Source organism: Oncorhynchus masou, chromosome 24 (assembly GCF_036934945.1).
Source record: "Oncorhynchus masou masou isolate Uvic2021 chromosome 24, UVic_Omas_1.1, whole genome shotgun sequence".
In the NCBI taxonomy this organism is placed as follows: Eukaryota; Metazoa; Chordata; class Actinopteri; order Salmoniformes; family Salmonidae; genus Oncorhynchus; species Oncorhynchus masou.
In genome coordinates, this window is record NC_088235.1 from 18,144,030 (window position 1) to 18,158,508 (window position 14,479).

Consider the following 14,479-nt stretch of genomic DNA (forward strand, 5'->3'; position numbering starts at 1 on the left):
TGTCTCCTACACACACGTTCCTCTTTAAAAGGACTTTAGTTTTACAGCAGCCAGTCACTGTAAAGGTCTCACACGGTTGTTATTTCAATACTGCTGCTGCCATGGCCTCTGTCCTCACAATGCACAGGAATTTACTGGTATTACAGGGAGACAGAGAGCAGAGAGGGGGACAGAGTGGGAGAGAGGGAGCTGGGGAGAGAGAGATGGTGAGGGAGAGATGGAGAAAGGGTGTTCGTAAAGTGTAAGGAGGGAAGGTAACAGGGAAAAATGTTAACTACATGCTGACGTTATATCAGAGTGCTTTTATGTATTGGGGCTGTGTTTTCACAGTATGTGTTTGCACAGTAGAGATCCATCCATTCACCTGTAAATTCTTAGCTTTTACTACAGACATCACTATGACTGTAAACACCCATCCTGTTCTTCACAATTTGGCCTGTGAAGATGTTAAAACTGTGGTCAGAGCGGCTGCAGCGGCTACACAAACACTCACTGTTGGGTAAATGCAATGTGACTATGCACACTTAACCTGGGTCGTGTTCATTTGGGCATGTTTAGTTTGTTACTCTGTAGAAAGAACTCTACTGGACAGAAAGCTGCCATCTGCAACACCAACCCATTGTTATTCTAGAATCTACAGTAGTCTCTTCAGATGGAGGGTCCTGTAGACATGTAAAGATCGATGACGCCGGAAGAGAGAGGGAAGGAGAGGAAGAATGAAGAAGAGGAGAGAGCGGGTGAGAGAAAGAGGGAGAGGCAGAGGGAGACAGAGGTTGAGAGAGAGGTCGAGGCAGAGGGGTAGAGAGAGAGGGGTAGCGAGTGGGTGAGAGAAAGAGAGAAAGGAAGGAGAGAGAGAGGAGGAGTGAAAGAGAGGGTGAGGGAGAGAGAAAGAAAGAGAGGGTGAGAGAGAAGTATAGGAGGGCAGAGTATCTGGGTCTTTAGCTCTGTGGACTAACTGTATTTTGGCCTAGAGGGAGAGAGGGAGGTCTTTAGCTCTGTGGACTAACTGTATTTTGGACTAGAGGGAGAAAGGGAGGTCTTTAGCTCTGTGGATTAACTGTATTTTGGACTAGGGAGGGAGAGTGGGAGGTCTTTCGCTCTGTGGACTAACTGTATTTTGGCCTAGAGGGAGAGAGGGAGGTCTTTAGCTCTGTGGACTAACTGTATTTTGGACTAGGGAGGGAGAGAGGGAGGTCTTTAGCTCTGTGGACTAACTGTATTTTGGACTAGGGAGGGAGAGTGGGAGGTCTTTCGCTCTGTGGACTAACTGTATTTTGGCCTAGAGGGAGAGAGGGAGGTCTTTAGCTCTGTGGACTAACTGTATTTTGGACTAGAGGGAGAGAGGGAGGTCTTTAGCTCTGTGGACTAACTGTATTTTGGACTAGGGAGGGAGAGTGGGAGGTCTTTCGCTCTGTGGACTAACTGTATTTTGGCCTAGAGGGAGAGAGGGAGGTCTTTAGCTCTGTGGACTAACTGTATTTTGGACTAGGGAGGGAGAGAGGGAGGTCTTTAGCTCTGTGGACTAACTGTATTTTGGACTAGGGAGGGAGAGTGGGAGGTCTTTCGGGAGGGAGGGAGGTCGCTCTGTGGACTAACTGTATTTTGGCCTAGAGGGAGAGAGGGAGGTCTTTAGCTCTGTGGTCTAACTGTATTTTGGACTCGGGAGGGAGGGAGGGAGGTCTTTAGCTCTGTGGACTAACTGTATTTTGGACTAGGGAGTGAGAGAGGGAGGTCTTTAGCTCTGTGGACTAACTGTGTTTTGGACTAGGGAGGGAGAGTGGGAGGTCTTTAGCTCTGTGGACTAACTGTATTTTGGACTAGGGAGTGAGAGAGGGAGGTCTTTAGCTCTGTGGTCTAACTGTATTTTGGACTAGGGAGGGAGAGAGGGAGGTCTTTAGCTTTGTGGACTAACTGTATTTTGGACTAGTGAGGGAGAGAGGGAGGTCTTTAGCTCTGTGGACTAACTGTATTTTGGACTAGGGAGGGAGGGAGGGAGGTATTTAGCTCTGTGGTCTAACTGTATTTTGGACTAGTGAGGGAGAGAGGGAGGTCTTTAGCTCTGTGGACTAACTGTATTGTGGACTAGGGAGGGAGAGTAGGGAGGTCTTTAGCTCTGTGGTCTAACTGTATTTTGGACTACGGAGGGAGAGAGGGAGGTCTTTAGCTCTGTGGATTAACTGTATTGTGGACTAGGGAGGGAGAGTGGGAGGTCTTTGCTTCTGAGAGCTTACTGTATTTTGGGCTCCTCCATGGTGCTAATTTGCCTTCCCCAGGGGCCACCAGACCACAGGACAGGTAGCGATGTATAGACCAACTACATAGAGACCTGAGAACACTCTGACTGAACCCCTTTACATAGAGACCTGAGAACGCTCTGACTGAACTGACTGAACCCCTTTACATAGAGACCTGAGAACGCTCTGACTGAACTGACTGAACCCCTTTACATAGAGACCTGAGAACACTCTGACTGAACTGACTGAACCACTTTACATAGAGACCTGAGAACACTCTGACTGAACTGACTGAACCCCTTTACATAGAGACCTGAGAACACTCTGACTGAACTGACTGAACCCCTTTACATAGAGACCTGAGAACACTAGAGACCTGAGAACACTCTGACTGAACTGACTGAACCCCTTTACATAGAGACCTGAGAACACTCTGACTGAACTGACTGAACCACTTTACATAGAGACCTGAGAACACTCTGACTGAACCCCTTTACATAGAGACCTGAGAACGCTCTGACTGAACTGACTGAACCCCTTTACATAGAGACCTGAGAACGCTCTGACTGAACTGACTGAACCCCTTTACATAGAGACCTGAGAACACTCTGACTGAACTGACTGAACCCCTTTACATAGAGACCTGAGAACACTCTGACTGAACTGACTGAACCACTTTACATAGAGACCTGAGAACACTCTGACTGAACTGACTGAACCCCTTTACATAGAGACCTGAGAACACTCTGACTGAACTGACTGAACCCCTTTACATAGAGACCTGAGAACACTCTGACTGAACCCCTTTACATAGAGACCTGAGAACACTCTGACTGAACTGACTGAACCCCTTTACATAGAGACCTGAGAACACTCTGACTGAACTGACTGAACCACTTTACATAGAGACCTGAGAACACTCTGACTGAACTGACTGAACCACTTTACATAGAGACCTGAGAACACTCTGACTGAACTGACTGAACCACTTTACATAGAGACCTGAGAACACTCTGACTGAACTGACTGAACCCCTTTACATAGAGACCTGAGAACACTCTGACTGAACTGACTGAACCCCTTTACATAGAGACCTGAGAACACTCTGACTGAACCCCTTTACATAGAGACCTGAGAACACTCTGACTGAACTGACTGAACCCCTTTACATAGAGACCTGAGAACACTCTGACTGAACTGACTGAACCCCTTTACATAGAGACCTGAGAACACTCTGACTGAACTGACTGAACCCCTTTACATAGAGACCTGAGAACACTCTGACTGAACTGACTGAATCACTTGGGATATGTTTCAAATGACACCCTATTTAGTGCACTACTTTTGACCAGAGTCCTATACCCTGGTCAAAAGCAGTGCACAGTGAAAAGGATGCCATTTGTTACACAGCCTTGGAATGTCTGGGCTTCTGCCTGTAGCGATGTCCGGACAGAGATGTGAGCCATCAATAGCATGCTTAACATAGCTGCATGCTATCAGACCATGGGCCGTGGTGCTGTAATGACGGCATGCATGGCCTGAGCCTCTGCTTCCTGGAACCCCAAAACAAAGAGACTGTAGGAAGAAACAGAAACACAAGAAGGTTTTTTTTTACAGTAGCCCTGCTGCCAGTCCTGGAGTGTGTCCCAAATTACATCATAGTCCCTATGTAGTGCACAAATTATGGGCCCAAGTCTAAAGTATTGCACAAGGGAAAATTGTTCTATTTAGGATGTAGTGGTTATTATGGTGGAATAGCAGCAGCATGTAGAGGGGAAGGAGAATGTGCCCTGTTCTGGAATGTGGTCTAGTACTGTACAGGTGTTTTCTGAGTCCACTGAGACATTTAATGGTTTCATTCAGGGAGGGATCTGAGCTCCAGACTGAATAATGGAACTTTTCTTCTGCTCCACTTGTCTGTTTGTGTGAGGACTAGGAACCCCTCTTAGCTGGCCAGCCGGCCGCCTTCTCCCTCTTAGCTGGCCAGCTGGCCACCTTCTCCCTCTTAGCTGGCCAGCCGGCCGCCTGCTCCCTCTTAACTGTCCGGCCGGCCGCCTTCTCCCTCTTAGCTGGCCAGTCGACCGCCTTCTCCCTCTTAGCTCGCCTGTCGGCCGCCTTCTCCCTTTTAGATGTCCGGTCGGCCGCCTTCTCCCTTTTAGATGTCCGGTCTGCTGCCTTCTCCCTTTTAGATGTCCGGTCGGCTGCCTTCTCCCTTTTAGATGTCCGGTCTGCTGCCTTCTCCCTTTTAGATGTCCGGTCGGCTGCCTTCTCCCTTTTAGATGTCCGGTCTGCTGCCTTCTCCCTTTTAGATGTCCGGTCGGCTGCCTTCTCCCTTTTAGATGTCCGGTCTGCTGCCTTCTCCCTTTTAGATGTCCGGTCGGCTGCCTTCTCACTTTTTGCTGTCCAGGTCGGCTGCCTTCTCCCTTTTAGCTGTCCGGTCGGCTGCCTTCTCCCTTTTAGATGTCCGGTCGGCTGCCTTCTCCCTTTTAGATGTCCGGTCGGCTGCCTTCTCGCTTTTAATGGTCCGGTCGGCTGCCTTCTCCCTTTTAATGGTCCGGTCGGCTGCCTTCTCCCTTTTAGCTGTCCGGTCGGCCGCCTTCTCCCTTTTAGCTGGCCGGTCGGCTGCCTTCTCCCTTTTAGCTGGCCGGTCGGCTGCCTTCTCCCTTTTAGCTGGCCGCTCCAGGTCAGAAAAGGTCACCCTCTGTGTTTGTGTTATTCTTCCTCCAGCAGTAGAATAATTTGGCAGACCTCAGTAGTCCTGCTCCAGGTATTCCACCAATCTAGAGAGAGGTGGCGCTGGATACAGGCTGGGGGGTAGAGTAGGGTGTGTGTGTGTTATTCTTAATCCCCTGATAGAGCCACTACTCTCAAGAGCAAGACAGCTTTCTTCTAACTTTGTCCACTTTGCACTTGAAGAGACATTCTTGTTGTAATGGATTACGTTTCCAAGCTAGAGGAGTAACCTTTTCTTCATGTTTATAAAACAGTACACATCTCTTCTAGATAGTTTTTCACTTGTTATAAGCAATGACATGAACCGAGTCAGTGGAAGGCACGTGTCTCTTAAAATGATAGAGTTAAAATCATTAAAACCATAATGCTAAAAAAGCCATTCCAACCGTCTCTGGGGAGCTTTATTCATCATGCTCACATAATCACCATCCATCCCTGCAAGTCCATTTTGCTCAAACTATACCACTTATTTATACAGTATGAATCAGGAGGGAAGCATTTCATCTCTTATTTAAAGCACTTTAAACCGAGACGCTGGAGACTTGAAGGGAAGTATTGACGGGGAAAGGAATGAATTGTCCTCCGTCCATAAATGATGGTGCCAGGTTAGTCTGGTCTGATTCTGCTGTATAACGTATCACCCCTCCCCTGGACAGAGAGCAGATATACCGTTGAAGTCGTACGTTTACATACACCTTAGCCAAATACATTTAAACTCAGTTTTTCACAATTCCTGAAATTTAGTCCTAGTCAAAATTCCCTGTTTCAGGTCAGTTAGGATCATTAAAGAATGTGAAATATCAGAATAATAGTAGAGAGAATGATTTATTTCAGCTTTTATTTCTTTCATCACATTCCCAGTGGGTCAGCAGTTTACATACACTCAATTAGTATTTGGTAGCATTGCCTTTAAATTGTTTAACTTGGGTCAAACATTTCAAGTAGCCTTCCACAAGCTTCCCACAATAAGTTGAGTGAATTTTGGCCCATTCCTCCTGATAGAGCTGGTGTAACTGAGTCAGGTTTGTAGGCCTCCTTGCTTGCAAGGTCAGGACTTTGTGATGGCCACTCCAATATCTTGACTTTGTTGTCCTTAAGCCATTTTGCCACAACTTTGGAAGTACGCTTGGGGTCATTGTCCATTTGGAAGACTTATTTGGGACCAAGCTTGAACTTCTTGAGTGAAGTCTTGAGATGTTCCTTCAATATATCCACATCATTTTTCTCCTCATCAAGCCATCTATTTTGTGAAGTGCACCAGTCCATCCAGCAGCAAAGCACCCCCACAACATGATGCTGCCACCCCCATGCTTAACGGTTGGGATGGTGTTCTTCGGCTTGCAAGCCTCCCCCTTTTTCCTCCAAACATAACTATGGTCATTATGGCCAAATAGCTCTATTTTTGTTTCATCAGACCAGAGGACATTTCTCCAAAAAGTATGATCTTTGTCCCCATGTGCAGTTGCAAACCGTAGTCTGTCTTTATTATCGCGGTTTTGGAGCAGTGGCTTCTTCCTTGCTGAGCGGCCTTTCAGGTTATGTTGATATAGAACTTGTTTTACTGTGGATATAGATACTTTTTTACCTGTTTTCTCCAGCATCTTCACAAGGTCCTCTGCTGTTGTTCTGGGATTGATTTGCACTTTTCCCACCAAAGTACGTTCATCTCTAGGAGACAGAATGCGTCTCCTTCCGGAGCTCTATGATAGCTGCGTGGTCCCATGGTGTTTATACTTGCGTACTATTGTTTCTACAGATGAATGTGGTACCTTCAGGCATTTGGAAATTGCTTCCGAGGATGAACCAGACTTGTGGATGTCTACAATTTTTCTTCTGATGTCTTGGCTGATTTCTTTTGATCTTTCCATGATTTCAAGCAAAGAGGCACTGAGTTTGAATGTAGGCCTTGAAGTACATCCACAGGTACAGCTCCAATTGATTCAAATGATGTCAATTAGCCTATAAGAAGCTTCTAAAGCCATGACATCATTTTATGGAATTTCCAAGCTGTTTAAAGGCACAGTCAAGTTAGTGTATGTAAACTTCTGACCCCCTGGAGTTATGATACAGTGAAATAATGTCTGTAAATAATAGTTGGAAAAATGACTTGTGTCATGCATAAAGTAGATGTCCTAACCGACTTGCCAAAACTATAGTTTGTTAAGTTACCCTCTTGAAACTCCCCATCCCGGATCCGGGATCGTGACTAAAGCCTCAGGCTCATTAGCATAACGCAACGTTAACGATTTCTGAAAATCGCAAATAAAATTAAAATAATGCGTTTGCTCTCAAGCTTAGCCTTTTCTTAACAACACTGTCATCTCAGATTTTCAAAATATGCTTTTGAACCATAGAAATGGACTAATTTGTGTAAGAGTATGCAAAGCTAGCATAGCATTTTGTGTAGCATGTAGCACGCAACATTTTCACAAAAGCCAGAAAACCAAATAAATAAAATCATTTACCTTTGAAGAGCTTCTGATGTTTTCAATGAGGAGGCTCTCAGTCACATACCAAATGCGCAGTGTTTCCTGAAAGCGTCTGTGTGTAGGAGAAATCGTTCCGTTTTCTACATTGCGCCTGGCTACTGAAACGAACCGAAAATGCAGTCACCTACAACGTAAAACTTTTTCCGGATTAACTACATAATATCGACCGAAACATGGCAAACGTTGTTTGTAATCAGTCCTCAAGGTGTTTTTTCACATATCTCTTCATTGACATGCAGTTCGTGGAAGCTTGCTTTCCTCTCTGTATTCCTTGGAAAAATACTGGCAGGTGACTTTTGCGCACCAATTTAGGACACCGGGCGGACACGTGGTAAATGTGGTCTCTTATGGTCAATCTTCCAATGATCTGCCTACAAATACGTCACAATGCTGCAGACACCTTGGGGAAACGACAGAGAGGGTTGATTCATTCCTCTTGCGTTCACAGCCATATAAGGAGATCATGACAAACAGAGCCTCAAAAATCCTTGTCATTTCCTGGATGCCATCTCATCTTGGTTTTGCCTGAAGCTCACGTTAAAGGGCACGCACAGAGAAGATATTTGTATTTCTGGACACGTCAGAGTGTTTTCTTTCGAACAGTAGCAATTATATGCATAGTCGAGCATCTTTTTGTGACAAAATATCTTGTTTAAAACGGGAACGTTTTTCATCCAAAAATGAAATTGCGCCCCTAGAGTTCCAAGAAGTTAACAAGAATTTTTAATGACTCCAACCTAAGTGTATGTACGCTTCCAACTTCAACTGTACAGCTCCTAGATGTGTCTAAGACAAGCAGAGAACTGACACTGGGACAAAGTATGTATTTTTCAACAGTTTCACAGAGTTAAATAGAACACTAGAATGGTTATTGGGATCCCACATGCCAGGAAATGCTACTGCATCTTGTTTAGGGACATCTTTCATTCTTTCAGCTCTCCCTTTTGTCCATAGATGTAAGTGAGTGCTCCAGTAACCCATGCCAGAACGGAGGGACCTGTGTAGAGGGAGTCAACCAGTACAGGTGCACCTGTTCACAGAGCTGGAATGGATCCAACTGTCAGCACCAGACACAGACGGGTCAGCAGTACCAGACATCATACACCTGATACCCTACCAGAACACATAGGAACTAGCGACAACTGCATGACATTTTTATTCGTTACTATCTCACTTATTATGTTTTGTATTAGTGGATATCTGTTGGTAGTCTGTGTTGTGTTGATAGTCTGTGTTGCGTCGATTGTCTGTGTTGCATTGTTAGTCTGTGTTGCGTTGTTAGTCTGTGTTGCGTTGTTAGTCTGTGTTGTGTTGGTAGTCTATGTTTACGCAAGATGGCACCAATAGACATGGCAGCTTCGCTTCTAGTCCTTAGAAAACTGCAGTATTTATTTTTTAATGTATTATTTCTTACATTGTTAGATCAGAAAACCTTAAGTGCTATTACATACCGCTGGGAAGAACTATTGGATATCAGAGAGATGTCAACTTACCAGCACAATGACCAGGAATACGACTTTCCCAAAGCAGATCCTTTGTCTGCACCTCCCAGGGCATTTTAATTGATTCCAGAGGCCAACCCAAAACAACGGAGTCGGAGGAGAGGTTGCCGGAACGGTCTTCTAGTGAGGCTTCGGATGCGCGCACACCACCTACCTCTTCCGAATATATTACTCGCTAATGTCCAGTCTCTAGTTAACAAAGTCGACAAAATCAGGGCTAGAGTTGCTTTCCAAAGAGGTATCCGGGATTGTAACATACTCTGTTTCACCGAGACATGGCTAGCTGGGGACATGCTGTCGGAGTCCGTACAGCCAACGGAATTTTCAGTGCATTGCGCCAACAGGAACAAACATCTCTCCAGTAAGAAAAGGGCAGGATTGTATGTTTCATGATTAACGACTCATGGTGTAATTGTAACAACATACAAGAACTCAAGTCCTTTTGTTCACCTTGACATAGAATTCCTCACAATCAAATGCCGACCGTATTATCTCCCAAGAGAACTCTCTGTTATCGTCACACCCGTGTATATCCCCCCCGCAAGCAGATACCTAGACGGCCATCAAGGAACTTCACTGGACTTTATCCAAACTGGAAACCATATATCCTGAGGCTGTATTTATTGTAGCTGGGGATTTTAACAATGCTAATTTGAGAATAAGGCTACCTAAATTCTGACAATTCTGTCAACATATCGGTTGCAGTACATGAGCGAGTAACACGCTCAACCATTGCTACTCTAACTTACGCGTTGCATACAATGCCCTCCCCCACCCTCCCTTTGGCAAATCTGACTATGACTCCATCTTGTGCAAAATTATTCAGCCCCTTTACTTTCAGTGCAGCAAACTCTCTCCAGAAGTTCAGTGAGGATCTCTGAATGATCCGATGTTGACCTAAATGACTAATGATGATAAATACAATCCACCTGTGTGTAATCAAGTCTCCGTATAAATGCACCTGCACTGTGATAGTCTCAGAGGTCCGTTAAAAGCGCAGAGAGCATCATGAAGAACAAGGAACACACCAGGCAGGTCCGAGATACTGTTGTGAAGAAGTTTAAAGCCGGATTTGGATACAAAAAATGATTTCCCAAGCTTTAAACATCCCAAGGAGCACTGTGCAAGCGATAATATTGAAATGGAAGGAGTATCAGACCACTGCAAATCTACCAAGACCTGGCCGTCCCTCTAAACTTTCAGCTCATACAAGGAGAAGACTGATCAGAGATGCAGCCAAGAGGCCCATGATCACTCTGGATGAATTGCAGAGATCTACAGCTGAGGTGGGAGACTCTGTCCATAGGACAACAATCAGTCATATATTGCACAAATCTGGCCTTTATGGAAGAGTGGCAAGAAGAAAGCCATTTCTTAAAGATATCCATAAAAAGTGTTGTTTAAAGTTTGCCACAAGCCACCTGGGGAGACACACCAAACATGTGGAAGAAGGTGCTCTGGTCAGATGAAACCAAAATTGAACTTTTTGGCAACAATGCAAAACGTTATGTTTGGCGTAAAAAGCAACACAGCTCATCACCCTGAACACACCATACCCACTGTCAAACATGGTGGAGGCAGCATCATGGTTTGGGCCTGCTTTTCTTCAGCAGGGACAGGGAAGATGGTTAAAATTGATGGGAAGATGGATGGAGCCAAATACAGGACCATTCTGGAAGAAAACCTGATGGAGTCTGCAAAAGACTTGAGACTGGGACGGAGATTTGTCTTCCAACAAGACAATGATCCAAAACATAAAGCGAAATCTACAATGGAATGGTTCAAAAATAAACATATCCAGGTGTTAGAATGGCCAAGTCAAAGTCCAGACCTAAATCCAATCGAGAATCTGTGGAAAGAACTGAAAACTGCTGTTCACAAATGCTCTCCATCCAACCTCACTGAGCTCGAGCTGTTTTGCAAGGAGGAATGGGAAAAAATTCAGTCTCTCAATGTGCAAAACTGATAGAGACATACCCCAAGCGACTTACAGCTGTAATCGCAGCAAAAGGTGGCGCTACAAAGTATTAACTTAAGGGGGCTGAATAATTTTGCACGCCCAATTTTTCAGTTTTTGATTTGTTAAAAAGTTTGAAATATCCAATAAATGTCGTTCCACTTCATGATCGTGTCCCACTTGTTGTTGATTCTTCACAAAAAACAGTTTTATATCTTTATGTTTGAAGCCTGAAATGTGGCAAAAGGTTGCAAAGTTCAAGGGGGCCGAATACTTTCGCAAGGCACTGTACGGCTGAATACAAAACAGTGTAGTTATTCCCTCCGTAAGCAATCAAACAAGCAAAGCGTCACTATAGAGACAAAGTGGAGTTGCAATGTAACAACTCAAACACAAGACGTCTGTGGCAGGGTCTACAGACTATCACGGATTACAAAAAGAAAACCAGCCTCGTCGCGGTCATCAACGTCTTGCTTCCAGACAAATTAAACAACTTCTTTGATGACAATACAGTGCCACCGATGTGGCCCGCTACCAAAGTCTGTGGGCTCGCCTTCTCCTTGGCCGACGTGAGTAAAGCATTTAAACGTGTTCACCCTCGTAAGGCTACCGGCCTCGACGGCATCCCTAGCTCCGTCCACAGAGCATATTCAATCAATTCCAATCCCAGTCTGCTCTCCCCACATGCTTCAAGATTGCCACCAGTGTTCCTGTTCCCAAGAAAGCTAAGGTCACTGAACTAAATGACTATCACCCTGAGCACTCACTTCTGTCATCATGAAGTGCTTTGAGAGACTAGTCAAGGAGCATATCACCTCCACCCTCGACCACTCCAATTTGCTTACCGCCCCAAAAGGTCCACAGACGATGCATCGCCATCACACTGCACACTGCCCTATCCCATCTGAACAAGAGGAATACCTATGTAAGAATGCTGTTCATTGACTAGAGCTCAGCATTCAACACCATAGTACCCTCCAAACTCATCATTAAGCTCGAGACCCTGGGTCTTGACCTCGCCCTGTGCAACTGGGTCCTGGACTTCCTGACGGGCCGCCCCCAGGGGTGAAGGTAGGAAACAACATCTCCATTCCGCTGACCCTCAACACTGGGGCCCCACAAGGGTGCGTTCTCAGCCCCCTCCTGTACTCCCAGTCTGGTTTAGCCACTTTAATAAATGGAACACTAGTCAATTTAATAACGTCACTTTAAGAATGTTTACATATCTCGCATTACTCATCTTATATGTATATAATGTATTCTGTATCCTTCACTATCTACTGCATCTTAGCCACTCTGCCACTGTCACTGTCATTTCCCTACACTCACAATAACATCTGCTAACCATGTGTATGTGACCAATATCATCTGCTAACCATGTGTATGTGCCAATAACATCTGCTAAACATGTGTATGTGACCAATAACATCTGCTAACCATGTGTATGTGACCAATAACATCTGCTAACCATGTGTATGGGACCAATATCATCTGCTAACCATGTGTATGTGCCAATAACATCTGCTAAACATGTGTATGTGACCAATAACATCTGCTAACCATGTGTATGTGACCAATAACATCTGCTAACCATGTGTATGGGACCAATATCATCTGCTAACCATGTGTATGTGCCAATAACATCTGCTAAACATGTGTATGTGACCAATAACATCTGCTAACCATGTGTATGTGACCAATAACATCTGCTAACCATGTGTATGTGACCAATAACATGTGCTAACCATGTGTATGTGACCAATAACATCTGCTAACCATGTGTATGTGACCAATAACATCTGCTAACCATGTGTATGTGACCAATAACATCTGCTAACCATGTGTATGTGACCAATAACATGTGCTAACCATGTGTATGTGACCAATAACATCTGCTAACCATGTGTAAGTGACCAATAACATGTGCTAACCATGTGTATGTGACCAATAACATCTGCTAACCATGTTTATGTGCCAATAACATCTGCTAACCATGTGTATGTGACCAATAACATCTGCTAACCATGTGTATGTGACCAATAACACCCGCTAACCAGGTGTATGTGACCAATAACACCCGCTAACCATGTGTATGTGATCAATAACATCTGCTAACCATGTGTATGTGCCAATAACATCTGCTAAGCATGTATATGTGACCAATAACATCTGCTAACCATGTGTATGTGACCAATAACATCTGCTAACCATGTGTATGTTACCAATAACATGTGCTAACCATGTGTATGTGACCAATAACATGTGCTAACCATGTGTATGTGACCAATAACATCTGCTAACCATGTGTATGTGACCAATAACATCTGCTAACCATGTGTATGTGCCAATAACATCTGCTAAACATGTGTATGTGACCAATAACATCTGCTAACCATGTGTATGTGATCAATAACATGTGCTAACCATGTGTATGTGACCAATAACATCTGCTAAGCATGTGTATGTGACCAATAACATCTGCTAACCATGTGTATGTGACCAATAACATCTGCTAACCATGTGTATGGGACCAATAACATCTGCTAACCATGTGTATGTGACCAATAACATCTGCTAAATATGTGTATGTGACCAATAACATCTGCTAACCATGTGTATGTGACCAATAACATCTGCTAACCATGTGTATGTGACCAATAACATCTGCTAACCATGTGTATGTGACCAATAACATCTGCTAACCATGTGTATGTGACCAATAACATTTGATGTTATGTTGATAGTCTGTTGATAGTCTGTGTTGTGTTGTTAGTCTGTGTTGTGTTAGTCTGTGTTGCGTTGTTAGTCTGTGTTACGTTGTATTGTCTGTGTTGTAAGTCTGTGGTGTGTTGTTAGTCTGTGTTGCGTTGTTGGTCTGTTTTGTTGTTGGTCTGTGTTGTGTTGTTGGTCTGTGTTGTGCTGTGCTGTTGGTCTGTGTTGTGCTGTTGGTCTGTGTTGTGCTGTTGGTCTGTGTTGTGCTGTTGGTCTGTGTTGTGCTGTTGGTCTGTGTTGTGCTGTTGGTCTGTGTTGTGCTGTTGGTCTGTGTTGTGTTGTTGGTCTGTGTTGTGTTGTTGGTCTGTGTTGTGCTGTTGGTCTGTGTTGTGCTGTTGGTCTGTGTTGTGCTGTTGGTCTGTGTTGTGCTGTTGGTCTGTGTTGTGTTGTTGGTCTGTGTTGTGCTGTTGGTCTGTGTTGTGCTGTTGGTCTGTGTTGTGCTGTTGGTCTGTGTTGTGTTGTTGGTCTGTATTGTCATTTTGGTCTGTGTTGTGTTGTTGGTCTGTGTTGTGTTGTTGGTCTGTGTTGTGCTGTTGGTCTGTGTTGTGTTGTTGGTCTGTGTTGTGCTGTTGGTCTGTGTTGTGTTGTTGGTCTGTGTTGTGCTGTTGGTCTGTGTTGTGTTGTTGGTCTGTGTTGTGCTGTTGGTCTGTGTTGTGTTGTTGGTCTGTGTTGTGCTGTTGGTCTGTGTTGTGTTGTTGGTCTGTGTTGTGCTGTTGGTCTGTGTTGTGCTGTTGGTCTGTGTTGGGTTGTTGGTCTGTGTTGTGCTGTTGGTCTGTGTTGTGTTGTTGGTCT

General features: G+C 44.7%; 1 protein-coding gene across 1 annotated transcript in view; it reads left to right on the forward strand.

Annotated features, from left to right (window-relative positions):
• LOC135511563 (fibulin-7-like) overlaps nucleotides 1-14,479 on the forward strand; it is a 33,815-nt gene that overhangs the window by 12,596 nt on the left and 6,740 nt on the right. Inside the window, 1 exon segment of the mRNA XM_064933049.1 lies at nucleotides 8,411-8,536. Within this exon segment, the coding sequence (XP_064789121.1) occupies nucleotides 8,411-8,536 (126 nt within the window).